General features: G+C 41.3%; 1 protein-coding gene across 5 annotated transcripts; it reads right to left on the bottom strand.

Moving 5' to 3' along the window:
- Positions 177-26329, bottom strand: CTTN (cortactin). Of its 5 annotated transcripts, XM_021402154.1 has the most exons (18): positions 26180-26250; positions 23878-24041; positions 23498-23581; positions 22993-23066; positions 21662-21791; positions 19124-19234; positions 18392-18446; positions 17777-17887; positions 16824-16934; positions 16125-16235; positions 14745-14855; positions 12966-13021; positions 12167-12236; positions 11504-11652; positions 3556-3645; positions 3271-3460; positions 2550-2621; positions 177-1962 (listed from the first exon to the last, which is right to left on the bottom strand). In XM_021402154.1, the coding sequence occupies exons 3-18, from the start codon at positions 23579-23581 to the stop codon at positions 1826-1828; spliced, it is 1662 nt and encodes a 553-aa protein (XP_021257829.1). In that variant the 5' UTR covers positions 23878-24041; positions 26180-26250; the 3' UTR covers positions 177-1825. The 5 variants fall into 5 exon arrangements, with proteins under 5 accessions (XP_021257829.1, XP_021257828.1, XP_021257830.1 ...); XM_021402153.1 differs by lacking the exon at positions 23878-24041 and having other exon boundaries at positions 26180-26329; XM_021402155.1 differs by lacking the exons at positions 14745-14855; positions 23878-24041 and having other exon boundaries at positions 26180-26329.

Here is a 27873-nt window from a genome sequence, read left to right as displayed (position 1 = left end):
AATTATCTGGAAGGCAGTGGCGATCTAGAAAAACATAGGTGTCCTTCACAACAGTACTGAGTACCACGCAGCAGCTCTCCACAGGAAGCATCTTTTGTTATGCACAGTTTGGTCCCAGATGCAGCTTGATATGGGATGAACTACAGGAACTTAAAAATACAAAAATATTACATGCAAATGGTTCAAAAATTTTATTGAATATTTAATTTACAAAAATCATATCTCCCCTATGAGGTGTTCTATGCAAAATTGGATAAAATAAACTGCATATAAAACCCAACCCTAGTAATGCAAATACAACAGAGAAATGAGACCATGGAAAGGAAAAAATATATATAATCATGACATACACATGACATTCGTTAAGGATTGTCCCAACCATCCAAGAATTGGTTCAACACAATGCCTTCCAAGATACATTATATATTTTACCATTTTATACAGGTCTTCTATATTCCATTGGTCCAAATTTACAGTTTATAAAAATTCTTTGCATTCTTTTCTTAGCTACCATATCGGTTCTGCTTTTCTCATTTGATCAAAAGGTGGAAACAGACAGTACATACATTTAACATGTGCACTATTAGATGCAACTTACTATCTTTGGTAGGGACCCTAAACCTGCAGTGAAATCAGCTTTCTAGAATGACAAAAAGTTCAGTTTTAGTTTTGGCAAAGAACAGGTTTAAACCCACTGTTTAGTAGAACGTTACTGGCAGTTTCTGTTGAACATACAAAAAAGTCCAGATGTCTCTTGTAAGGTTTAAAAATTGAGATTATTAATAAGGGTTTAAAATCGAATTATTTGCATTGATATTCTTCAACTCAAATGTGTTTATGTAAAATGTTATTACTGCACGGCAGGCCTGCCTGTTTCATTGTATGAACAAAGGATGCATTGTACACAAAACGACTGCAATTCCATCTTGCCTTTTCTCCTCCCCTTTACAGAAATGAGACTGTTCCTGTAGGTAGTCACACAGATTTGGATGCCAGTTTTCCTTTAAGTAAGTAGGAATTTCACTGAGTAACTCAACACTTGTATAGTAATTTTTTCAAGTTTTCCTGTGAAAGAGGGGAGGGGAACTGAAACAAAAAGCAAAGAAATTCAGGACAATCAGCGCTAGAGCGTTTTGCTGCCCTCCTCTGGGATAACATCAAGAGAGGGAGCAAGATCAGGGAAAAAAATAAAAAGAAATCAATGCAATATCCTAGAAACTTCACCTTAAAAGAGAAGGAAAAAGTAACCAGACTGTTTCCTTCATAGCATTAATATTCAGTAAATATTGGACAGTACATGATCAACTGTCATTAGCTGTAACTGTCAAGCATTCTCCTTGCTTTTTCACTTACTATCTAGAAAACAAAAGGAAAAAATTATGCCCCTTCCCAGTCCTGTCCACCCCGTTTGCTTAGTGGAAATGCAAATAACCTGCACAGCCATGATTTTCTGAGCTGAAAACATTTAGTGGAAGACTAACTAGACTTAAACACTAGGTAAATCTGCTCACCTATGAGTAAAACATGCAATATTATGACAGACAGCTAACTGTCCTTGGAAAGGCTATTTATGACAATCGCTAATTTGGCAGAGAATGTTTCCAAATGCATGAAAATCATTTTAAGAGCCTTAGTGAAGAACATAGTAGTTACAATATATTAGCAACTTCTGTGGCATAAACATTTTAAAAAGCGTCGGCAAAGTATTAAATATAAAAGCAATATGTATACACCCCTCCATTCTCAGAAAAGCATCACGATTTGTAGTGTATTAAGTCAGATTTATTGACTGGGGAATTAAGGCATAACCAGTAGACAATAGTCTCTACTGTCTCAGCTCCACATAATTCGCTGGGAACAACCCGTATCGGCCTTTGCAGACACCCCTCCACCAGCCATCATCTATCATCTCTATGTTTGTGATGATGTCATCTGGATCAAAGGAGATCTCGTCATCACCGGCTGGAGAGAGAACAGAAAGAAGCTCACTATTCGTACAGGACCGGTCCCACTATACACTCATTTGTAGCCCACTAAAAGTACCACGAACACCCATCACCTTCCTGCCTCCCGGAAGGGAGGGCAGAACAGGGCACTGGCCAAAGACAAACAGCACAGACAGCTGCTTTCTCATCCTCAACACTGACACCATACTTTGGTTCCCATATGCTGTATTTTGGCTACATTTCTAACTTGGAGCAGCAATCGCTACCTAACACTCTGAGAACCACTCTGCTTTCTTGAGCTCTCCCCAGATTTAACCACAGGAAATCTTAACAACGCACACCAAGGGTATAATAAGAGCCTTAACACTTGGTTAAAAAAGATTTTTTTAAAACCTCTGTAATTGCTAGAAACAGTGGATGGCAGTTTTCAGAAATGTTTCAATGTCATTGTTAAATCACTAACTGTCCTCTTATTAAACATTCCTAATGCTTCGTATCTTCACACATTACTTCAAGAGACTACAAGATGGTAGGAAAAGAAAAACATCTAGACTCAGCTTTGAAAATAAGAGTTTTCACAAGACAAACAAGAGCTTTGCTTACCAGCCTGATAATCATAAAGAGCTATGGCTGTAATTCCAAGTTCATTTTCATATTCATCATAAGTATTTTCTTCTAAGGGAGAGAAAAAGAGAGAAGAAAAATTAAAAGCATAAAGCATGCTACCTATCGCTCTGAGGTTTTTTCTAGGGCATTCCGCCTTTCATTCTAATCCTAACCCCACACAGAAAGAAGAGAACAAACCGTGCAAGTTTTAAACAGTGCTGATGTACCTTCTGAAAGGGATTATTTTTTCCTAAATCACATACAATTAAATCCTGACAGGAAGTGTTCTGACCTAGGCATTTAATACAGTATAAAAATAAAAATTATTAGCTTTATAGAACTAAGAATGTGATAGACCAACAACTGAGCACAAGATCAGTATGTAAGAGTATTTGATACAAATTGTTACGTGTGCGTGTTTGGGGGTGTCTGCTAAGTGGTGTGTTCAGAATTTCCAGAGCAAACACAATTTTAGGAACCAGAAGAGGTGAGAAAAACAAGAATTCAAAAGAACTGTATTTTTTTCGTGCCGTTAGCTTATTAGTCTTATCTTCACCTCCTAACTGAAGTTTGTTGGTGGGGAATCTTCAAAGCCTCAACAGACAATGACTGCAGAAAATGAGCGCAGTGGGATATTGGCACAACTATTCATCAGATCGCTCCCCAAGGAACTAAGTCTTCATCATCAAGGGTTTCACATCAGAAATGAACGCTTTACCTGCTTGGTAATGGTCTCCCGCCCCCGCCACTTCATAGACCGTCTCCGGTTCATATTCTGCCTCTCGCTGACTGACTGCTTCTTGGTAGTCTGACTCTGTAGTTTTGTAGCCAGATTCTGGCTCGTGGGCAGCTGAATACGTTGTGCTAGAGTTCTTGTAGGCAGACTCTGCATCATAGGAAACTGCATCCTGCAAAAACAATTGGTGAGGTTGATCAGGATTTTGTTAAAGAGGTACCTACACTTTGGATCAAAAACTAGGTACTGAGAGGGATGGTAACAAACCTGGTAGACTGGGCTTGAGGGTGTCTTCGGTTCAGCTGGCTGTGTGGTAGGAGATGGTGGTGGAGTTTGTTTTTTGGCTTTAGCTTGCTCCTTAAACAAAGAGAAAGAAAAGCTTCAGTGTAGCTCAGTCACCGTTTGATGAAAGAACAAGAAGCAATCCTTGAATAAGAGATAAATGGCATATTCTGAAATAAACTGGAGCAGGGAGCAGAACAAACCTGAACTGACTGCATCATTAGACCTGCATGGGGTTTAAAATGGCTATAAAACAAAGTCTCAGCAATACTGCAAAGCAGAGGAGGAAAAAAAATGTAGAATCGAAAACCGCACAGTATGTATGGATACATGAATTTAAAAACAGAGCACACAGTGTTCTTTGGCACATTTCCACAGGAGCTGCAGGGTTTCTGTGCTCAATACATTCATTCTGTTCATTAGCTGATTGGGTCTCATGTACCATTTTAGCGTTAAGTCTAGAGAACCTGAAGCCCTCATGTTCTAATTATACTTCTCATTTATTGTCCTTGATGAGAAACGATCCTGTAAACTCTCGCAGGTATGCCAAAAAAGCCTGCCAAAGGGAAAGATTGAATAGCTCAAGCAAAATTAAATTATATATAATGACAATGAGGCGGTTCAAACGTTCAGAAGAGTTCCATGTATTGGAAATGTGGTGGAGAATGTGACTGCTGAGAATGAGGAAAAGGTTGAGATTCTCACTGTCAACTTTAATAGTCAGACCAGTCATCCTCAAGGAACTCAGCCTCCTGTCCTGGAAGTCTAGAGTGAGGAGCAGAATAAACCTCCCACTATTCAGGTGGCAACAGAAACCTACTACTCCACCAGGACTGTCACAAGTCCTTGGGGCCAGATGGGATCCACCTGAGGATGCTGAGAGAGCTGGCAGACAGGATTGCCGAGCTGCTTTCCACCATCTATCAGCAGTCCTTGTCAACCACAGAGATCCCAGATGACTGGAGTCTTGCCAGTGTGACACCCATCTATAAAGAAGGGTTGAAAGGAGGATCTGGGGAACTATAGGCTTGTCAGCAGAACTCGGTGCCAGGGAAGGTTATGAGTCAGATCATCTTGAGTGCAATCACACAGCACATGTGGGACAACCAGAGGATCAGCACAGGTTCATGAAAAGCAGGTTCTGCTTGACCAACCTTATCTTCTATGACCAGGTGACCCACCTGGTGGACAAGAGAAAAGCTGTTGATGTAGTCTACCTAGATTTCAGCAAAGCCTTTGACACTGTCTACCATAGTGTTCTCCTGGGGAAGATAGCAGCCTGTGGCTTGGGCAGGTACACTTCACTAGGTAAAGAACTGGCTCTAGGGCTGGGCCCAGAGAGCAGTGGTGAATGGAGTTAAATCCAGCTGGCGACTGGTCACAAGTGGTGTTCCCCAGGGGTCAGCACTGGAGCCCATCCTGCTTGATATCTTTATTGATGATTTGGATGAGGGGATCGAGTGCATCCTCAGTAAGTTTGCAGACAACACCAAGCTGGGGTGAAGTGCCAATCTGCCTGAGAGTAGGATGGCCCTTAAGAGGGATCTAGGCAGGCTGATCACTGGGCTGAGGCCAATAGGATGAAGTTCAACAAGACCAAGTGCTGAGGAGTCCTGCACTTTGGTCACAACCACCTCATGGAGCTCTACAGACTTGGGGCAGAGCAGCTGGAAAGCTGTGTGGAGGAAAAGAAATCTGTGTATAATCTTCGTATTTAGGGACAAATTTTCTTCTTTTTTTTTTTTGTATAAAAGCACAGAGAATTCAAATTATGGGAGACTGTGCACTCCAGTTTAGGTCCTTCAAGTCACAACTTCCCAAAGGATTCTCAGGAGAAATCATAGACCAGAGATGAAATGAGAGGAGTTCAGTGAAAAAAATTCTTCCTTTTCTTTGTTTGTCACAGCTCAGAAAAAAAATACATCCAACAAAGAAAGGAAAATGTGTCTTGAGAACAGAGCCAGCTTTGAAGTCCAGTTCAAAGCTTATGCTGAGCTTTCTGGAAAAAATCTGTCCTAATGCCCTTCTCCTCTTTAACTTGTGTACTACAGATAAAAAAGCACAAGCAAAGTGTTTATTAGAGTACAAATCTATGTTTGGGGAGGAACTAACCAGCATAAATCCATTAACAATATCAAAAACTGAATAGTGAATAATTATTGAAACATTTCTCCTATGAAATGGGTCTCTGCAATCCAAATTACTGCTTAAGATTGCCATAGCTTAATTGCCATAATGCATTTAAACTGCATGGTTTAGGTCTCAGGCTACCTTAGAGCAGTTTCTTCCACAAGGAAATGCTGTATGTAAAACAGTATCTTCCATGCTTCTCTAAGGTAGCAAAGGCTAAATCATGAGGCATTTGACTCATCACAGCAGTTAAAGAACAGCTCCCTGAACACCGCTTGCCTATGTGACATATGTGAAAATCAAAGAAGGAAAAGGATTACCAGTAAACAGGATTCTTGAAGGAATGCAGTCCATATGTACATTCCCACTGTGGGAGGGGGTGCATGCCCACGTACTTTCTTAAAGTGAGAGAACTTTCTGTATGCACAAGGAAGTTCTCCTATAGAAATAGCTTGCTTAAGTCAAAGGCTCCCTGCCCCTTCACAGCACCTGTGGATGGTGCACTTGCATCCCTCCCCTTTCCATGCTCAGCTTGTGAGTGAGGGGCAGCACAGCCAGGGCCATTTCGGTTTCCCCTTAACTTCTTCCTCCTTCCCTCAGAGCCCATAGAATCACACAGTTAACCAGGGAGATGCTCAGTCTGGAAGAGCATTAATCATCTGGTTATGGTAGAATTTAAATACCACCAGCTCTGGAAAAAACTTCAAATGTGTCCAGGCAACAGAGTATCTGCTGTAGCACAACAAAAATCAAGCATTATGGCTGGAATTTGACCCATACTTACAGCAAAAATAACAGTAAAGACAGAAAGCCATTTTGAGAAAGGGAAAAAAAAAAAACACAACAGCCCTCTAACTCAAGAGAACCAGTGTGACTGCATCAGCTCCTCTGGACAACTGTTGCCACAAACTCAGTGAAAAAGCTGACGTGGGAAACAAAAGCCCAAAGTCACTACCCTCAATCCCAGACCTTACTTATGAGCACATGATCACGTAAAACAGCAAGACACCTAATGGAAAGGTTGAACTTCCCACACTTTTTCCAGACTACAAACAGATGAAATGAAAGGGGAGATAGATCAGTGAGAATACTAAGCAGAAAGCTTGGCCTTCTGGCATATGAACAACCAGTCATCTCCTCCTTACTGGTTAGAAAAAATGGCTCCAACTAGGTTGGAACGGGAGGAGTCATTCGGTATTCATAGCTTGAAAAGGATTATTTGGAGACTGAGATGAACGAGACAGAAATTGTTACACAGGTCAGGCTGAGAGAACTGAAGAAGCCCAGAATGGCAAAGACAGCCCAATACCAAAACATACAGGTGACACTGAGACAATGAAAGCCAACAGGATGTTGTCCTGCCTTACTCTAACCAGAACGCTTGCAACAGAAGTGTCTCAAGAAATGCTCCATTGAGGCAGTTTCAGCAGTGTACTTGAGAGTAAGCTGCAACACAAACCTCTCAAAAAGAAACATCAATACGTTCTGTTCCAGCTTTGCAACCTCTGAAAAACTCACACGGTCATCAGAATGGATTTCTCATTTCTTGATAAGGACTGCAACACAGCCTATCAGAGTTCAAAGACTGATGTGAACTTCAGTCTCCCCACAGCTATCACTTAGAGCAACTTCCACCTCGAGGGAACATAAGAAAAACACCTCAAAAGAAAAGAAGTAAAGTTCTGTCCTCAAAATAGTTTTGATCTCCAGAGCACTAGTATGTAGCTGTTGCTCCTCCTCATGAAAGTGCAGCCATGGTGCAATGGAATTATATAGCATTTTCTAAACCTAGAGGAATATACTGCTTTCCCTACTTATCAAGCCAGATGGAACACAAAAGGCATTCCACTAAAGATGTGGTTGCCACCATATGTGAAGGACCTCCTTGCATCTTAAGGAATGGTAACCTGCTTGTAGCAAAGGTGCTGAGCAAAACTGTGCATAAAGCACAAAAAAGGATCAGTATGAAGTAACACAGAATTGTTACATGCCCTCAGAGAGCACCACATTTTTTAGGCTGTTGCATAAGAGGTGAAGTGTTAAGAATCAAAAGCATCCTGGGACCCCAGTAAGAGAGCTCCTTCCATTTCAGAGTAGGCAATTGCTCTGAGATAATGAGCGAAGTTTCTGACTTGATACTCAGGTGTTCAAGGATGGACTGCACTACCTACAAGGACTTAATTGTAGAATCCCCTAGAAATAATGAAAGGAAGGAAATAACAGTCCTTAGATATTAGTGTTGTCTAACAACTATTTTCGGTATCTTGGAGATGACCTACAAAGCTTCAAACAGGCTAACTGAAAAGACCTAAAGGTACCGGTCACCTTTGTCTGAGAACAAAGCAAAAGAAATGATGATGGAATGCAGTTATTGCCAGATGAAAAGATATACTTAGAGAAATGAAGGAGCAGGATGAATAATGAATACTACGGAAGTCCATTTTCCTAGGAACTGATATTTCTTAGCAATTCTCAGCAGTAACTGGGAGCAAGGGCTCTCCAAAGTGATCCCATGGATGCAGAATAGCCTTATTAACAATGAAACACTCGCGACATCCATCGTCCTGCCTCAATGTTCCTCCATATCAGAAGAACTGTAAAGTATCTACTGCGTTAAATCCTGCAAGGAAAACAATGTTGCTGCAAGTCACAAACCATAACGCTGCCCAGATCCAAAATGCTAGTGAAAGAAGCGAAAAGAAAAGCAAGATCTCTTGAAGAAGAAAGAGGCTGCACTTTCAAGAACAACTAACACCCCTCAAGGCTGCCTCAAGGCTTTTTCCAAGAGAAGCTGACACCAGAGTCGACAGACTAAGGGCCTCTGACTTCGACTGCAGTGCTAATGACATGGACAAAGACTCGGGAGGATGAGGAGTGAAAAAAAAACACATGTTCGATCTAGACATTGGTGATGCATAAGCTTAAATACACTGAAGCATGCTGGGAACATCTGACAGTAGGTTCAGGAGGACTGACAGCCTGGCAATGTCTAGAGGAGCTGCAGGGCTACCAGCTCAACAGCTATTCCAGAAGATGGTGGCCATGTACCGATAGCACTCTGCAATCATTTCAGTGAGTGAACGCTGAGGCATTCAACTTTTCTCATCAGAAGAGCTCCCATAAAAACTGCTCAGACTGACACATCCCAGCTTCATGGCTCTGAGGAGAAGGGAACTGAGAGACTCTCCTCAAGGAAAACATTCAACCTCTATTTTGCATGGCTGAGTGCCAGAGACTGGTGCTAATGCTGAGAATGACACAGAGCAGTGCGAGCTGCCTAATACTCAAAAGAGGTGCCCGAGAGCAGGCTTGCTGATCTTATCAAGAGAAAGGACTGACTTCTCAACTTCAGATCTTTTTTTCTTCTTCTCTCAGCTTTAAGAAATTGGCAGATGCTGTGTTGATGGTGTTACATGTTCTTCCCAAGGACAGTAAAGAAACGCAAACAGTGCTGTGGGAAGGTATTTCAATTTCACAGCACACAGAGATGAAGGGCAGCATTAGGAGAAATCACTGATACACAAAGACCAATTCCCAGTCATCTTGTGATAAAATATGCAGTGAATATATGCTTGTACTGTGCACCGTGAAGCCATAAGGCAAAAGAGGTCACAGGCTGAAAGAAAAAAAGAAAAAAAAAGCAGCAATTGCTTTGATTGAAGAAACCTGATCCATCCTATAAAGCTAGAATTTGCTCAATTTCAAACAAAAGTCAAAGAGGAGTTAGCAGCTTTTCCAAGTCAAGCAATACACAAAACACACAAGACATGCTGTTTCAGCACAGCAAAACTACAAAACCATTTCAGAAGCAGTACTTGCCTGCACACCTGTGAACAGCAGAGCCGAGAAGCCAATCACCAAACCAGGCAAGGTTAACTAGATGTTTTATTTGGTACTATTAATTTCCTGCTTTTGTGTAGTCATGTAACTGCTTTGCTGGCGTAGGGAATAAAGTGGCTCAGTAGTGCTGATAAACAGATATACTATGCTGCTTAGTTGATGTGAAGTACACACAAAAATTGCAGTTGCATTTTTCTTAGTCTAGGAAGATCTGAGCTGTGTTATGCTAAGCTTGTCATGCGTGTAGTTTTTCATACATGTAAAATTATTTACAGTAAGGCTAAAATAGCGATGAATCAGACCTTGCTGTTGCGCTGGGATGAACATCACCCCCTGGCATCCTGTAACAGCTTCCTGCTCAGGGAAGTAGCCGCCACACGTGAAAAAGCAGTCACTGGGCACTGTCACACTTGTTATTAAATGGAGGACTGAATGGATTTCAGAAAACAGCTGACAGTCTTTCCTGGATTTCATGTGTCACGCTGAGGATGTTGAGACAATTTCACACGCGAGAGAATTTATTACTGAAGTCTGCAGTGGATGGCATCCATTGACTCTCAACAACATAAGTTACTTTTAGGGAAAAATAAAAAACAAAAGAGGGGAGGGAGAGAGTGAGAGGAGAGAGGAGCGGGGGGAACACTCCAATAATCAGCTGCAAAGAGCAGTGACGAGGATCCCAAAGAACTATTCACCTCTGGGGATGTCTCCTCAACGTAAAAAGTGGTAACTTTTTGACAGTTTTTGCTGTGCACCTCCCTGAGCTGTACACACTTTTCACCAAAAGCCATTCAATCTCTCTGCTAGTTATTCCCGCTTGTGACACTATTAGCTCTAGCTGAAGCACGCTAGTTGAGCATCAGTGTGGCATACAAGTTGGCTGTTAAGTCTCAGCACACAGGAATGGCTATGTAGCATTTACCCAGTGTTTAAAAGACCTTTCTTTTTTTTTTTTTTTTGTGCACTGTGTTTAGTTTTCTATTTCTATGAAGCAAGAAGTGAAGAAGAGAAAAAGAGTGACTATTCTAATGCTACTAACAGCTGCTTCCAAGTCCATGCCATGACAGTAAGTGTGTATACTTGTAAGTATGAGGTCATGAAATCAGAATAGCAGCATGTATCCATGGGGGAAACTGCTACAGACGCACTGGACAAACACTGCTAACACAGCCTCCATGAAAGGTAAGAGCTGCAAACAGCCAGCCCTCAGTATTACTGATGGTAAGGCACTTCAGGCATCACATAACAAAGCAAACAAACCAGACACAAAGAACTAGTCCTTCCACCTAGCAGTAAAATTTCACTAAACATGCAAATTCCAAAAAGCAGATAAGACGTACCTTCTCACTAAACATTCCTTGGAATTATTTTGCTTATGATTTAGATGCAAATCACTAACCTTTTAAGCATGCTGATGCCAAAAGTCATTTACTTAATTCCCAAACCAAGATTTATTTAACCTTTGGAACATTATCTCCCCTCATCTCATGAGTGTGGAACACCAATGGGTGATATCACCTTCCTCTTCAACAATACTGATACCAAAGAAACAGCATCACTGTCATCGTGCTATAAACATTTAGGTGACCATGTGTCTCTCCCTTACAAACTCCTTCATGGTATTACTGAAAGGCAGACGTACGGCAAGGCAGAAGTACAGCAAGGTCAGGCTATACAGATTAGCATCCAAGACTAGCATACTTACTTTGGAACAGGCTAGATACAAAAATGATACACTATTAGGTATTACTCCATCACCATATTTGATGTCTGATATACATACAGAGCATGTTAATAGATGGTTGGTTTTGCAAACAGGTAAAGCACAGGCAGAAACACACAGAGAGCTTTAAAGTCTAGCTGTAACAAGGGAAAATAAATTTACTTAGAAGATTTTTTTCTGCCAACTTTACACTGAAACACATTAGACATGCCACTGAAATAGGATTTGAGTCCTACTGACCTCCAGTTTCCTTCGAGCCTCTTCCTGTTCTTGTTTCTCCCTTGCCATTCTTTGTGCTCTCTCAGCTTCTGCCTTCCTTCGGTCTTCCTGTTCTTTTTCCTTGGCTAGGTTTTCAAAGTTAGCTCTGATGCTACTTGTTTTATTAGCAACTGTAACATTAAAAATAAAATAAGATGCTGTTGCTTGAATTTCTCTATAACAGTAGCATAGAATGAATTTATGGTGAAATTTCTGCAAGGATTAACCACATTTCTGCAGTTTCTTCTCTTTGAGCTCATGGCCAATTTAGGAAAAGTCATTCTCTCTCTCTTTCTCCTCCTCTCCTTTCCTTCCGACCCCAAACCTCTTGTGAAACACATCTATTTAAAAATCTCTGCAACATTTTTCCTTCCTTTCCTTTATGGTACGGTCCCTACCACCCCGCTTCCCTACTCAGTCTTCTCTCCACTCTGATGCTCAGTATTTTCTCTTCTTCAACTATACTGACCCTCAAAGATAAAACATAATTTCTGACAGGAGAAGATAGACACTAGCTGAAGTTGCCAGAGATCTGCAAATACAGCAGTTCCCTCCTTACTCATCACAATTACATCAACAGTAACAGCCTGGACTTCTGAAGATCATCACCTTCAGAAAAAGGATATAGATACTACTGTGTCTTACCAGCTTCTATTGGCTTAGTTTTCTGATATGTTGAGGCTGGTTTCTCAATATCTTCAAAAGTTGCTGCATTCTGTTGTTAAAGAGGAAAAAAGTAAGTTTAAAAAGATACAAATTCATGAAGACATTTCAGATGGTTTCAATCTCTGACATATTTTATTTTGGTATTGCCCCTGTAGCTTTTTTTTTTCCCCACATCACCAAAATAAAATCAGGAAGAATCAAAATTTGACAAATCAAGTAATTGTTTCTGTAATCCAAACTACTAAAGAGTCTTCAGGGATCAACTTAAATACATTAAAATCTTACTATTAAGAAGAAAGCGTAGTTTACCAACAGATGGCTCATCAGAACTAAAAATGAAGCAACATCTGAAAAATGCATTGTGTAGTTGTTCTCGTTCTAATCCACATAGTGTAAGATTTTTTTTTATTAACATGAATTTAAAAAAAAAAAAGTCCTACTGACTTTCAAACTCTTCTACTTCTCACTTTAAAATGCCTTATACGAAGCTGAGAATATATTTAGCAGAGAAACTTCAGTGTGGACTTTCGTTTTCTAGCATTTTAAATTTAAAAATTGAAAGGTAGAAAGGAGGTATAAGCTGCCCTTTCACTGCTATAGAATGCTAAAATAAATTCTCATATAGAAAAGGTCCCTGATAAACAAAGCAAAGCACAGACGAACCCCAGTGACAGACTGAAAAAGCATTAGGACCAAAGAGCTGAACAGTGCAGATCTAACCATACTATTTTTTATCCCTATAGCCTATTTTAAGTCATAGCTATTTTAAGTAACTTACCTTGTCCATCCGATCTTTCTGCACTCCATACTTCCCACCAAATCCTTTTGAATAATCTAAAAAGCAGGATAAAAGGGTCAGTGCAGGGAGTTTTCCGTCTATCTTTCTGCCAAATGCACATAGCCATTTCAAATGCAAATAGCCATCTCAGCTGCATGCAAAGACAAAGTGACAGCCGCCAAAGAAAATGCAACTTGTTTTTTGATGCAGAAAGGATACATAACCACAAGAGCCTTCAGGTACACCAGCAGATGAGAGACTGTGGGCCACATGCATTCTCTGAGTAAACATTAAGCTGAGGACTGATAAGGTATCAAGCAAGGAGTAAGGGATGAGCCCTTCTAATGCATCACTTCTGTAACACAGCCTTTCACAGCACCAACTTTTAGCCCTCTGCAGTGATCATCTAACCTAAGTCACTTCTGCTTTGCTCAAAGAGTCTTTGTTGACCACAGAGGTGGCTTTTTTTCCCCCTTAACTTCTTAAATTCTACACACGGCAGGAAAATTTAACAAATTTCATATTCTGGTTGTTTTGGTTATGATACCCAACTGATGAATATTAATGTTATTGGTAATAACTCCTGCTATCCCTATGGAGAGGGGCAGTTCCACGAGACAGTACGACTGTGACAACTGTCCACCAAGGAAACAGGGTGACCCCGCTGCTCCGTACCACCTCCCAGCTGCACACTCTTACTTACTCTCACCCAGTGCTGACTCCAGCACCTGTTCCACTCCAGAAGTGGCCAATTGACAAGTAGCATAAAAAGAAAGAAGTTCTAACAAGAGTAGCTTTGCACTGTTTCTAGTGAATTGTACTCAGAGAAATGTCCGACAAGCACCAGAGCCAGTGCAGCAGAAGAAGCAAGAGCGTGTGGCTGGGAAAACACCTCTTTCTGGTGGCAATGAGCTGTCGAACTGTCTGTAGGAACATGTGCTAGACTCTGCAGACGGACAGGCTTTCCTAGACGTTCCTAAAATAAAATTACAACTACTGCTCTTCCTGTCAGCCCCAAAATTGCTGGGGACTCCTAACCAGCTATTTTAGTGTAGTACTTGGGGTCCGCTAGCAGCACACCGGACACTTAAAAGTTTGAATTTGTATCACTATATAGCACAGGAAAATATTGACTATCAGAATGAACAACCTCATTCTCTTCAGCTTTGTATGTATTGTCAGCCAGAATAAATATACTACACTTACATTTTCCTGATCCAGACTTCTCACTTTAAGATAACGGAAAACCAGGAATTCATGGTTTGTACCCCAACTATTTCACAATGAATAAAGAGAGCATTACAACAGCATTTGCTCACCCAAGAACCACAAACATCCCCTACTTCTTGTTTTAAAGACTACAATTACACGATTTTGCTAAAATCCATTGCTTGTTAAGGGTTACATGCATGGTCCTTATCTGAATATTTTTCTACTGATTTATCCAGGCAAAATTTCACATTTAGGCTTTAGAACTGGTAAGCATATCATTAACATCACACTAATTATTATGTTGGTACTATCGCACTGTATGTATAGTCATTAACTAAATGCATAATGTTTTAGAGCCGTTAACTAAACATTGGATATCCTTCCCTGAATACAGGCTTGTTTCGTGTAACATTTTAAGAATAAAATGGAAGAACACTGCTAGATCATGTAGGAACAGAAGCGCAAGAAAGTGTCTGCACATTACTAGCATTGATCTACATAGAGAACTATTTAAGACTGTGTGAGAAGTGGCTGCACTATTGAGAAAGTAACAAGTGAAAACGGTGCCTTGTTGAGATTCATGCTTGGCTAGTTTCTCCTTGTAATCAAACCCCACAGCAGATGGGTCCTGCCTTTCTGTCTGTACACCAAATTTCCCTCCGAAACCACTCTTATAGTCTGAAAAAGCCACATGTAATACATTAAAATGAAAGGAGAAAAATAAAAAAGTTTAGTCAGAGACACTCAAAATCATTTTTGCAACATTTCTCAATTACCAATAATTTTGAATGGTTAAAAAATGGTTTAAAAGTTCTCAATACATTTTTGTACAGGTAAACTTAGAAGTTTCCACTTGAGACTAGGAAGAGATCAACGTAATTTATCACACATTGCAACACCATTCTGCAGTCACAGAAAAACAGCAATCCTGAACATTTTTCATACATACTGCATAACGCACTTGCATTTGGTCAACATTCTGAACACAAACACACACAGTAAGTATATTTACTGAAACAAAACAAGATACAAGAGGATTAGCAGTTAAGGATGAAATGAGCTTCCTTCATCACCACGGTTCCTCAACGCTACACATTCGACTGCTTAAAGATGTGTTTAAAAAGTGTCCACAGACACTAGCCATCAGATATCCCCGCGCAGCATTGTTTAAAGGAAGAAGCAATATTCCTGCTATTACAACAGTTGGGGGAAAAATAAACTCTCAGCTAAGAGCTAGGACCATTTTTTACTGCTGCCTTAGAACAGCCATTTTAATAAAGGATATGAAATGAGGGCACAAAAGCCAGGGCTTCAGGCAAACCTCTAGCGATAAATCTAGACCATCCAACAAAATAATATTTTAAGGATCACTTTTAATTAAAGAAATTTTAGCTTAATTAATGTAATTTCTTTAAGTTAAGAGTGGTGACAAGCAGGGGAGCAATGGTTGCTTTGGAACTCTTCTTCTGGGTACCAACCTTTCACGGGAATAGATATTTCACAGGCAGTGACATAGGACAATACTAGATATTCGATTTCCTCTGCATGGAAACAGGGGTATACAGAACCAAAACCAAAAAGGCAGATTATTCGTGAAGGTCCTCACGGAAAGTACAAAGAAATTGCTAATTTGTGGCTTGTATAAATCAATTGATAAAGTAAAAAAAAAATAATAATCCAGGCTACCTGCAGACTTGTAAGGCTTCTCCAGTGAGAACTTAGCTAAGTCCAAATTTTCAGGGACTCAGAAGCAGATGTGTTTAACCTGCTTTGCAGACACCAGTACAACCAATACACAGCAACAGTTCAAACACAGAAAAAGGAGATTTGTGTTAGCACTGTAAGACTGTAGCTAAAGATACCGGGGGAGGAGGGTTCACACGGGGAAGAGAGAAGTGGATATCAGGGAAGATGAGAAGAGCAGCTAAGAATCTTGAACTGACATACCTTTCTGGGATTCGTGCAGCTGCACTTTCTCCTGGTGATCCCACCCAAGCGCACATTTGTCTTGTCTGTCTGTCTGCACACCAAACTTGCCTCCAAACCCCTTCACATAATCTGTATGCGTGAAGTTTCAGAAAACATTAATACAGCTTGTGACTGTAAGCAGTACTTAGAAAAAAAACGGTATTCTGGCAGATATGTTACTGGGTAAGTTGCCCTATTGCTAATGATACTTCCATTATTTTCCCCAATACACGACCTAAGCCAAAGTGAACGACACCCGTTTAAAAATCTAGGATCACAACGCAAGGAAGCACCAAAAAGCCAGTGTAGATTACAGCATGTAGACTCAATAATATTCAGAAACTTAAAGAATTTGATGCACTTTCTATCTAAAGCCATAAAATACACACATATATATGCATAACGCAGATATATAAATAATGAAGGATTTGATGCTGCCTCTGAAGACCGCAGATCTATGCAGTTGCACACTTATTTCAATAATATCCACGTGGATATAAGATCCCTTGGAAATCAGATTGTGAAACTTCCAATGCCGCCTTCTACATCTAAAGGAAATCAAAATCTACATACACAAAAGGCAAACACACATTTACCACCAACAACAAAAATTATGTCTTCCTAGGTCGGAAAGGCTGATTGTTTTGAACCAGTATTTTTAAATAAGATAATAAAAACCTTTCTGTGATTCATGTTTTTCCGTTTTGCCTTGATATTCAAAGCCAACAGCACTTTTGTCCACTTTGTCCTTGTCAACACCATATTTACCACCAAAGCCCTTGGAATAATCTAGAGATAAGAGTGAAGAGTTTTGTTTGTAAGTGTTCAACAACAAAATGTTACCTTGAAAAACTGTGACAATCAGATGCGCTAACATTAAATTACATACTAAAAGAAGTACTGACATCCCCTGTAAATTTTGATTCAGGACACTGAAGTCATAAATTCTTTGGAATACATTCTCTCGGGATGGAAATTAAAGCGTCACCATATGTATTTCAACTACAAGGTGATAGCAGCAGTTCTGTTACTTGACTATTTGACAAAATTCTTCAGACACTTCTAGGAAAGTGAACTTCAATAACCACGTCAGCAACAGCCTGTCTGCTTTTCAACAAACACCGCCTTCTTCTTTTCAGTATTTCTAGAGTGCAAATATTTCTTTGAGATAAACAAAAAACGGATGGCAAACATGTCAATTTTTCAATAAAATACTTGAATTTTTGATCAGATATGCCTGGAAATGTGATTAGAAACCCAGTATTAATTCCAAACACTACTGACTCTTATAAATGTTTCATTACACCAATAGCTGATTCTTTTAGAAGCACTCTGCTGTGGTTAAACTGCTCACAGTCTCAGTATTTTAATCTATAGCTTTTCAAAAGTTGCAAAAAACTGCTGACAAACCTCTGTGCCCTGCCTCCAACGTAATGTCAGAAGGATCATCACTTAAGACGAGTTAGAATCTAAGTTTTAGGTTTCTTTATGAGAAGTCAAAGTTTTCAGCAACATACATTGTATAAAGTGTTGATTTTCAGCAGGCTAGGAGTACACAGATGGAGAAAAATAAATGTACAACACTGCCTGTCATGAATGCCTACCACGTCAGAATACAAATCCATACTCACCTTTTTGTGACTCATGCTTCTCAGTTTTGCCCTGGTAATCAAATCCCACTGCACTCTTGTCCACCCTGTCAGCCTGCACTCCATATTTTCCACCAAAACCACTTGAGTAGTCTGCATTGAGAGGAAAGAACAAGAAAAATGAAACAAAGAAGCTTTCAATACAAGTATATTCTAGAAATCAATGGGGGAAAAAAACCCTTTTATTTCAGCACTGAAATCTTACTCTTTGGGACAGGAAATTAAGTTTAAAATTAAGCACAGAAAGTAAGGAATGCAGCAGCCCTGTAGTTTACAATACTTCCTCTTAAATCAGAGTTCAATAAAACAAAGAACAATTCCTACTTTAAAATGTTCCAGAACCTTACCTCTACAAGAAAAGTAAGACTCACGGTGACACACCATTTTCTTTAATTAAAACCTCACAAACTCAGAAAATTGCCTTAAAACTCATTCTTTCACCTTCTCTTTCACCCAAATCTCTCAATATTTGATTAATTGACAATGATATATTGAGGCCTCACTAAACGGGGTCTTTCACAAACAATAAAAGAATGAAAATCTATTCAAATAATTTTAAAAACGCCTATTACAGAGGTAATCACATCACCACTCTACCTTTTTGGGAGGCATGTTTCTCAGTTTTCCCCTGGTATTCAAACCCAACAGCTGACTGGAAGCGAAATAAAAATGCATAATTAAGAGTGTTAGATATTTGTAGAGAAGCTGCTTGCACTTCACTCAATAAACAGTACGGAAAGTTCCTGCATCTTTCCATGTTGTTCTGACATTTTGGATTGCGTAAATAAATACCCATTTAAAATATACAGGCCATATTCATTTACATCACAATCAATACATGATTTTGTTATTGTCAGTCATTGCCAAAATAAAAATTTCCTAGCAAAATACTGTGGTCTTGCCAGGTTCAGCAATTTAGTACAACAGAAAGTCCATACAACAGAAATGCATTTCTACACAAGGGCTGTTATGCGCTCTTGGCATGGCATACCAGTTATCTTGCACAGTAGTTTACATTGCAATACAAGGCAAAACTTCCCCAAATCTTTCCATCTCTAGCAGTCATGTTGACTTTACCCTCACCAAAAGAGCATAGCCCAGCTAAAATTCATACGTTAACATCTCTTTTCAGTTTTCTTTTCAACTCTAGTCAATTTCCCATACCTTTGTTTTGCTTTAAATAGAAATGTATCTCTGTAACAGTCCACGATAGCTTACTGCCAAACTTCAAATACAGCAGGAAGAACAGGCATCACAATTTTTCAGCTGTATATACGGACTGATACTCAGCTACTGTGAGTAGCTGTAGTACCAGAACAAATTGCTTACCTGGTCAACTCTGTCAGTTTGTACTCCAAACTTGCCTCCAAATCCTTTCACAGAATCCACTTGGGAGCAATGCTTAGAAAGCTTTGACTGGTACTCATGTCCAACAGCTGACTAAAAGAAAGTGGAAAGTTCAGAAACAGGCAGCAGTTCTGTGTGCAGGAGAAAATGTGGCATCAGGTGATCTGAGGTAACAAACATGCACCCCTTCCTGCTGAAACCACCTTCCTTGTAAATTGCTTCTCACTGTGGAGCCTTTAGGAGACTGTCACCATGCTACCTATACAGCACAAGCAAGGGAAGTGCCAAGAGCTTGACAGCAATGACTGTACGTTAAGGACACTATTTTACACTCTGAATTTTTATCTCAAACCACAGGCATGAAAAAAAGAAAGATACAGGCAAAATCTTGATGGTGTCATGCAAAATTTAAATTACGGATTAGCTGCAGATAAAACACCAACGTTCCAGCCCCACAGCCTCCATCTGCGGCTGGAACGTAAGCTGAACGCAGCAACCCCAGGAGCAGTCGTGCTGTGGTGCCACTGGCTTCAGGTAGGGCAAGAGGATATGTAATTACACACCTGAAAGTGCATCCTCCCCTGCTCGCAGAAAACACTTTCTAGTGTTACCTTAACCTAGAGCTTGAGTGCTCTCCTAGTCCCTGGAATCAGTGCTGGAGCCATGCACCTTGGGGGTGCTACATACCACAGCAAGGTGCTCTCCTATGTCCAGTGCCAAAGCTGAGCACCAGCCAGAGCAACCTGCAATTTGCCACTTAAATCTGACACCTGAGGTTGCTGCTCACATGCGTACAATCACCGTGTCTAAAATCCGTACGTAACTTGAGGGCGGAGAGAGAGAAAGAGACGATTTTACACTATTGAACAAACTGAGGTAGGTAAGGCTAACAAAGTTTTCTTTACGTGACACCAGAAAAGAGAGTTCCTTTCTGCATTTCACTAAATATAAAGCATCACAACATATCTCTTTAAAAAAAAAAAAATAGAAAAAAAACATTTTTCTTCAGTCTCTATTTCAGAGTAAATTGTGCTCTTAATTCCCCAATGCAATATTCTGCTATCTTTTAAATCAGTGTTGGAGGGCTGGCATATGGAGTTACACAGCTGTTCATTTTAGGACAGCATCATGGTTTTGTCCTAACCACGCCACAAACACAGTAACTGCCATTCACTCTGGCCGAGTCAAGCCTGAACACCAGTGCACCAGCAGAGAGCATTCCCTCGATGGGACCATCTCAGTGATGAGGTTTTATAACTACAGCTGCAAGTAAGAAAGCTTCATTTATTAAAAATTATGAATGCCTCCCACCAATATCATTCATATGGACACAACCATCAAGTTTTTCCTGATGGTTAACTTTAGCCTATGGGAAACAGTACTTGCTTTTTTTTCTTTTTTTTTTTCTTTTCCTTTTTCTCCCATCAACATGGATGAAGGATAAAGTGCCAAAACCAGAGAGCTATGCAGTTGCAGAATAGGCCTCAGGATTGAAGCTGGTGAGCAGCTCCTTTCCCAGATTCACTGGTTAGGTTAGCCTATTTCAAAGGCAAAGGCCCTGAGAATTATACAGCAACTTACTCTGAAATATGGCAACCCAGCAAGAATTTAAGGCTGTCCAATTACTAGAAACACAAAAAGCAAATTAAGTAGGAAAATAAAATCATTCCTATTCAGGAAACAGTTTGGTTCTTATTTTAACAAAGTGTACGAAAGAAACTAGCCAGGATTTGATATGACTGTCTAATTATCACACAGCTAATGGAATTACCTTAAAAATTATTACTTTTGTTAATAGAGTGCAACTTAGCCATCACATCCTTATGTAAAACACTGCCATCTGACTGAAGTACAATGAATCCTTAAATACTTGAATTACTTGTCACTGTTCACACTTTATCGCTGTCTAAGAGAGCTACCCTCTAATTTAAAAGAAGCAGCACACCCTTTTCTTCACTCTTTGGCAACCCCAAGATGCTCCTCAGAGGAGCCGGCACACCACTGAAATTAAAATAATGCTAGATTTATTCATGCATGAAGTACTTTCTTAATTTAGAAATACAGATTTAGAAACTTGAATCTTGACTCCAATGAAATCCACTCAGGATGTAAGAAAGCAGCCTTGCTCTAAAGACAGTGTAAGCAACACACACATGTGGATCTACTCCACATCCTAGAACTTCCTCTCATCATTTACAGACTCCTAATTTGACACCTGAAAGACTTCTTCCTTCTACTTCATATGCTTTAGTTCATCTTCTTCTGTAGCAGAATCTTGACTAGAATAGAAAAGAGCACACAATGTTCTGCCAGACTTGGGTGAGAGTGGTCATACGTGACCTTGTTACAGCACTACACTCAAAACAAGCCACTGCTGTTTATAGCTCATACCACAGTCTGAGGTTCTACATCAAGGATTCTGGCAAAATGGGAACAACAGCCTTCACCTTCAACCAGCTTAACTCATGTATGTAGCTGTGCTGACCACCATCATCATCCCAGGAGACCATGCAGACTTACTTTATCCATGCGATCTTGTTCAACACCAAATTTCCCTCCATAGCCATGGGAAGCTTTTGGTCCTGTTTCAAGCTCTTTCTCCTTGATGATCTGGTGTTCTTGGAATACATTCTCTCTCAGCTGATGAATACTTTAAAGACAGACAATTAAACAGCAAGGTTTACTAAGAAAAGTTCAGAAGATAATTTCAAAAAGATGCAAAATAAATAATAAGTAGACAGTTCAGAAGTCAGACAGTTTATATTTTTGAAGCTCTTCCCATTTTTCAGTTGCCATGAATTCATACGTGCCTCAAATGTATTTTCTTCTTATGTCCTAATTTAAATTCTTCCTAGCACTTTTTATTTACATGGCAACTTTTCAGAATAGGGAACATCTCTCATACAGTCCCTATGGTAACAGGACTCTGATTTCAAACGAGCATTTGGGACATAACTGTAACACCAAATAAGGATGCAAGGAGACATTCACCTCTTCTTCCCCAGGTGTTCTCTTGCAATATGCAGGAACTAAAGCTGCGGTAGCGCAGACTACGCACAAGAAGGACAAGCCCAGATGGCAATCTACGCCTCAAAGCACTGGAACTAAACCTGATACTGAAGAGTCCCCAGCACAACTCAGCCAGCAGGTGTCAGCGCTGCACTCCACAGAAGGCAGAGCACAGCAGATCCCTAAAGCAAGTCACACTAATGACATTTATTCTCAGCTTTATAACACGGGGCTGGATACCCAAGAAATTCCAAAGCAAAACCGAATCGAGGACCACAGTCATGTACTTCCTAAATCACAGATATCCTAAAATTGTTCTTAAGTCAAGTCTTAGGCACTTTTCATAAGCAGTATGAGATTCAGAAGAGGAACTGTTTGTTTCATGTTGCCTTTGTGATGTTTTCATTTTTTGAGTCTGTCACATGGGTCCATCTGTTAATTTGCCAGATTTTTTTTAAATTTGGTTGCAGTTTTCTAAACAAAGCCTGAGAACTAAGAGACTAAACCTACCCCAAAAGTGTCAAATGCAGCTGCACAGATCACCCAGCACAAATCCCTGGCAGTATTGGCTCTCGCACCCAAAAATAACAAAGAAACTTTCCAGACACAAAGAAGCAGGCAAAACATCACTGCCAGTTATAAAGCAAGATTTAAAAGTTCTTACGCCACAGTTCTGATCTTAGTTTCAGATCTGAAGGCACTGATGTAAATGAAAGATTAGCAATATGGCAAATAATCAGTCTTCTACAGACAGTCTTGTTTTAATTATGAAGAGAACATGAAATGATTAAGAGTTGCCTGGGACTGTAGCTATTAATAGATTTTTAAAAGTGCTGCCTTACTTGATGTGCTCTTGATGGCCGGATCCTTTCACAGTTTTAGCCCCCCAGCGCTGCTCTTTCTCACTCACGTCATTCTGCGAAGGACACACAAAAAGCATTAAAAACCCAAAGATGTTACCAGTTATTCACAGCAAAACCTGCCAGAAGTCGGCAAGATCCAAGTGTCAGAAAACCAACTTCTGCTTTCACTTCTCTTCTGCTGTGAGCCCCGTGCATTTCCCATTGCTGAAGGCACTTTCCATCGCAAGAAGCTGCTGCTTCAAATCACTCTCATGTACAAGTGATTGATTTAAATAACTTCCATACAGAATTCCCTGCAGCATCCAAGCAAGAAAAGACAGCTTTGTTCATCCCACACAGAAAATCCTAATTCCCTCATCTTCCACGAAGATGGTCCTACCAGTTTATCATGCTCAGATATACCCAGTCCCCCCACCCCCACTGCAGAATTTCAGCACATTATGTCACACGGTTGCAGTGAATCGATGAGATTTGAAAGCTGTACCACAAAGTCAGGATCTGTCTCCCAGTCATCGGCTCCATCATCCTGGCTGACGGCGATGGTGTGGCCTGCGGTAGCCTTCCACATCTGCAACACCATCAGAAGCAGCACCGTCACACTCCCGTTACACAGAAACTCATTTTACCTTCTGTGTATGCTGACAGAGGAACAACTCAAAATTCCCAACAAAGGACACAAACATCAGATGTCTCTGCAGTCATTGGCTCTCAGGCTGTTTGAACCACTGTATCCTTAATTTTCCGCCTGGCATTACACAAAGATTAACAGCAATCAGTGATGAGATTTCAAAGAAATCAAGGAAGCCTCACCTTGCCCAAATTAACACATGGTTTTTCTTCACTCACTAGTAGCACCCTTCGTACCTCTGCATTGAAGACTTCTGTTCAGGCAGCTCTCCCACTCAATGTCCACCTCTGAGGAGGGCTGCTAATTCCAGATCCTCTGCACGTGCTTAGGGCATGGCAATAGCTGTTTTCCACCAGCCACTCACAATGATGAGTATGATACTGTGCTCCACGTGCTGCTTCTGATGTGTAATGAGTTGCAAGAAATCCAAATAACTATAAGAATTTGCATACAATCTAGACACTTATCCACTTGCCTGCAACAACAGGGTATGCAAGCTGCTGCATTTCTCAGATTATCCCCCGTGAAATATGAACAAACAGCCTCCTGGCTGACTTGCAGGAAGAATAGAGGGCCAGTGCTGGTGTGCTGACAACAGGAAGCAAAAGGCAAGCAGTAACATCCCAAAACAACAGCCAGAGCACCTTGGTTATCTCCCTTTGTGGAAATACTATACCCGGTGGAGTATCAGGTTGGGCACTTTAATTAACACTTCTTAACGTGACCGGGCAGCAGAGTATGCCACCTGCCTGGTGCTAGTGGCTGTATGTTACAGACCTTATTCTAGAAAAATTAAATATATATATACACTCCTAAAAAGCCAACCAAAGATGACAACAAAAAGCTTTCTGTTTTCCCAGGTTTTTCAGGTTTCTGAGTCAGAGGAAGTATTTTTCTTCATTCCTGTGCCACTAGAGTACAGTTCTTTAACATTCCATCATCCTGTCTACTTACCTTTACCTTTTTAATTACGAATACTTTATAAAGACTATTAACACAGACTGCTTCTTTCACACAAACATAACTCAGAAGGTAGAATGGAAATTCCCTTTTAAACGTGTAACTAATAATTTGCAATAAAGCTTACACTACAACAACAAAAGCCCTGCTTGCTCTGCAGTCTAACAGAATGAACGAATGGGCAGTTTTACGGAACATGTCAGAAATGCCAGGACTGGGAATAAGAACAAGAGCGACTCAGAAATAATCAAACCCACGGCAGCAAACCACAGACTGGTCCGGGAGGGGCATAAGAGGAGAGTGGAGCACACCCTGACAAAGCAGCAGTACATTTCCTCCTCTTGCTCAGGTCTCCCACCTCCAAATTCCTATGGTAACAAAGAATTACCATTTGATGAACTACTCAGAAACCTTATGAGACCGAGTATTTATAATGAAAATCTTTAGAATGTTGGATTTTTGTCATACTCCTTCGAATTTCCTCGCTCTACTGTGGCTCAGCTTCTCCTACTCTTCACATGATCGTTACTAAAATCAAATTTATCTCCAAAAAGGAGCTGGAGAGCAGAACCACTCAGTGATGGGACATGAGGCACAAGCTCCCACCCACAGCCAAATGCAAACACAAGGTCCCTCCCGCCACACCCTGCTGCACCACACGCACAGTTGGTTCCTCAGTGCCGGGACCTTAAGTGTCCTGTACATATGTGCAGGGCTTCTCCACCTCTCCAGGACAGCTTCTTTCCCCAGGTGCACAGCTCAAGCACTCGCCTGATTTTTCATTTTTTGCAATTCAGTTGCACTCAGTAGCACAAGAGCTAAATCTTTAGGTCAGGATTTCTCTACCTTCTCCTCAGATTCTTACAGACAATAGCCAAGGGAGGAAGGACTTCACACACACACCCTCACCAAGCCCAGCACCACCAGGTTTTGGTCTAAGCTAGGCAAAGAGGCACTAACACCTGTCCTCGGCCCAGCCCCACACGCTGCACAGCAGAAGCGTGCCTGCCTGCCGCAGGGGCCTCTCCTGAGAGCAACCCGAGGGCTAGCTGCGGGACAGCAGGATCAGCCCCGGTTTCCAAAGCAGCCCGCTGCTCCAGCATCTCTTCCAAGGCAGGATGTGGACAAACGTGATCCGTCTGTGAGTCAGCGACTCACATGGGCATATTTTTGAAGGAAAACCAGAATGTTACGTTTCCAGCGGACCGAGGCTAGAAATAAGTTTGGAATGCATCAGACCAGCTCCGTCCTTCGCCCTACCGTGACCAATGGGAGAAGCCGGACCCCCCAGCACTCTCCGAGCCGCGACCCTCGGGCAGGGCCGCGCCGGCACGGGGGGAGCAGGGCAGGCAGGGCCCGGCCCCCCGTCCGTCCGCGGGCACTCAGGGGCCGCACAGCCCTGCGAGGCCTTTGAGAGGATGCCCGGGCCGGCAGCCCCAACCCGCCCCGCCGGCAGCCCTCTCTCCGCCCCGCCGGGCCGCACGTCCCAGCGCCGCGCCCGCACCCCTCGCTCCCTGAGCAGCCGAGGGCCCTGGGCTCTCCCGCCGCAGAGCCCGGCGCCCCCCGCCCGCCGCTTACTCTGCTGGCCGCCGGCTGCCGCGGCCCTGGCTCCCGCAGTGCTTCCCAGGCGGACGGCGGCGGCGATTTCCGCTTCTCCCGGGCTCCCACTTCCTCTTCCCGCACGGCGGGGCGGCTCCAGGTGGGAGATGGCCGCCCGCACTGCCCCGCCCCTCGCCGGGACGCTTCCTAGGACTGGGTTGCTCGCAGAGCAGCGAAAAGTAAAAGAACGCGGGTGCTGCTTCGAAAAGGCCCTGTCAGGATTTTTACGATCACTTGAAACATTCCTTTATTTATAATACTGCCTCTTGAGGGGCTTCCCGTCTCCCTCTCAGAAGGGGCAAAACGCCCACCCGTGACTGTTCACAAGGAATCTGCCTTGAATAGATGCTGAAAACAAAACCCCAACCCTCATGTTTCAGGAGGTCTGAAAACAAGTCGCTGCCTTCGTGATAGAGTTGACTATTTGCCCACGATTTATAATCTTTCAAGGAGTGGGAAACTGGAGGAATGACATATCTCATGGGGAAAAAAAATACACATGTATATGCACACAAGGTGAGATTTTAAAATAATCCAAGCAAACAGAGCTTGCAACATTTTGGAGGCAGGAACATGACTTACCAGCTCCTCCAGTCACGTGAAGGCAAACAGAGCCTGCACAGCATCAACAGGCTCCATTCTTCCTGTATGAAACAGAACTCACTCTGCATTCAGAATTAAAAACTGGGCTAAACTTACTGTAAGATTGGTCCTGCATAGAGGTAGGGGTATCAACCCACTCCTTTTATCCACTCCTATACGCCGTAAGACTACGGTGCTGCTATCTAAGTTAGACTCCAGTTGCTGCACTTTGCAAACAACCACCATTAATGAGTGAAATTTAGAATGTCATTACTTGAGGTTAGCCAGCACACCAAAACCATGATCCTGAAAATGAAACACACTTTCCTTTTGAAGGGAAGGTAGTTTCTAAGTTCAACAAAAGCATCATCCCTCAACCCATCCTTCAAATCTAACACTGTAGTTGAAAATTACCTCTGCTTCCTCCCAGTCTACTTAGCTCCAGCAGCCCCTGTTCTTTTGAAGAGAAGAGCCATTTTAAAGGCAGGCCAAATTCATCAGGACCTTCAGGCTAGTGTAGGCCAAGCACAAACTCAGCTTTGAATCACCTCATTTCTGTCATGATAAATTACTGCTGTCCATCAAACATTGCAAAAGCAACCTCTTGTCATTCAATTCTAAAGTGGTTAGAAAAGAGAGAGATGAAGTTATAATATCTGTTCTGATATTACCTGCCTTCTAAACATGAAAAAAATTGAAAGTTTAAAGTTCTCAGATGATTCAATTGTCTCTTTATTGCAGATGAAAAGGGTTCTCACATTTTAAAACACACATTTTCATAGCACTTTACAATTGAAGCCTCTAAAGACATTTGGCATTTTACAGAAAAATCACTGAATCAAGATTTTAAGATTATTCCATGTGCCTTTTACACATGCAGTTGCAATATCTTTCTTGGTGGTGTGTTATTAAAACAAAGAAGTGTTTTTCTCAACTTCTCTGGGGTATGGATAGCTTTGCCATGTAATTCAACAGAAACCAACACACAGTTTTGCAATTTTGTGAAAGCTTTTTCTATTTCACTCAATTATTCTAGCTCTCATGTTGATTCCATTGTTCCGTAACAGTCAGGGTTCACAGCCTTAAAGTAA

The sequence above is a fragment of the Numida meleagris genome, chromosome 6 (assembly GCF_002078875.1).
Source record: "Numida meleagris isolate 19003 breed g44 Domestic line chromosome 6, NumMel1.0, whole genome shotgun sequence".
Taxonomy (NCBI): domain Eukaryota; kingdom Metazoa; phylum Chordata; class Aves; order Galliformes; family Numididae; genus Numida; species Numida meleagris.
The sequence above is the reverse complement of the archived record's forward strand: the minus strand, read 5'-3'. Positions and strand labels throughout refer to the sequence as shown.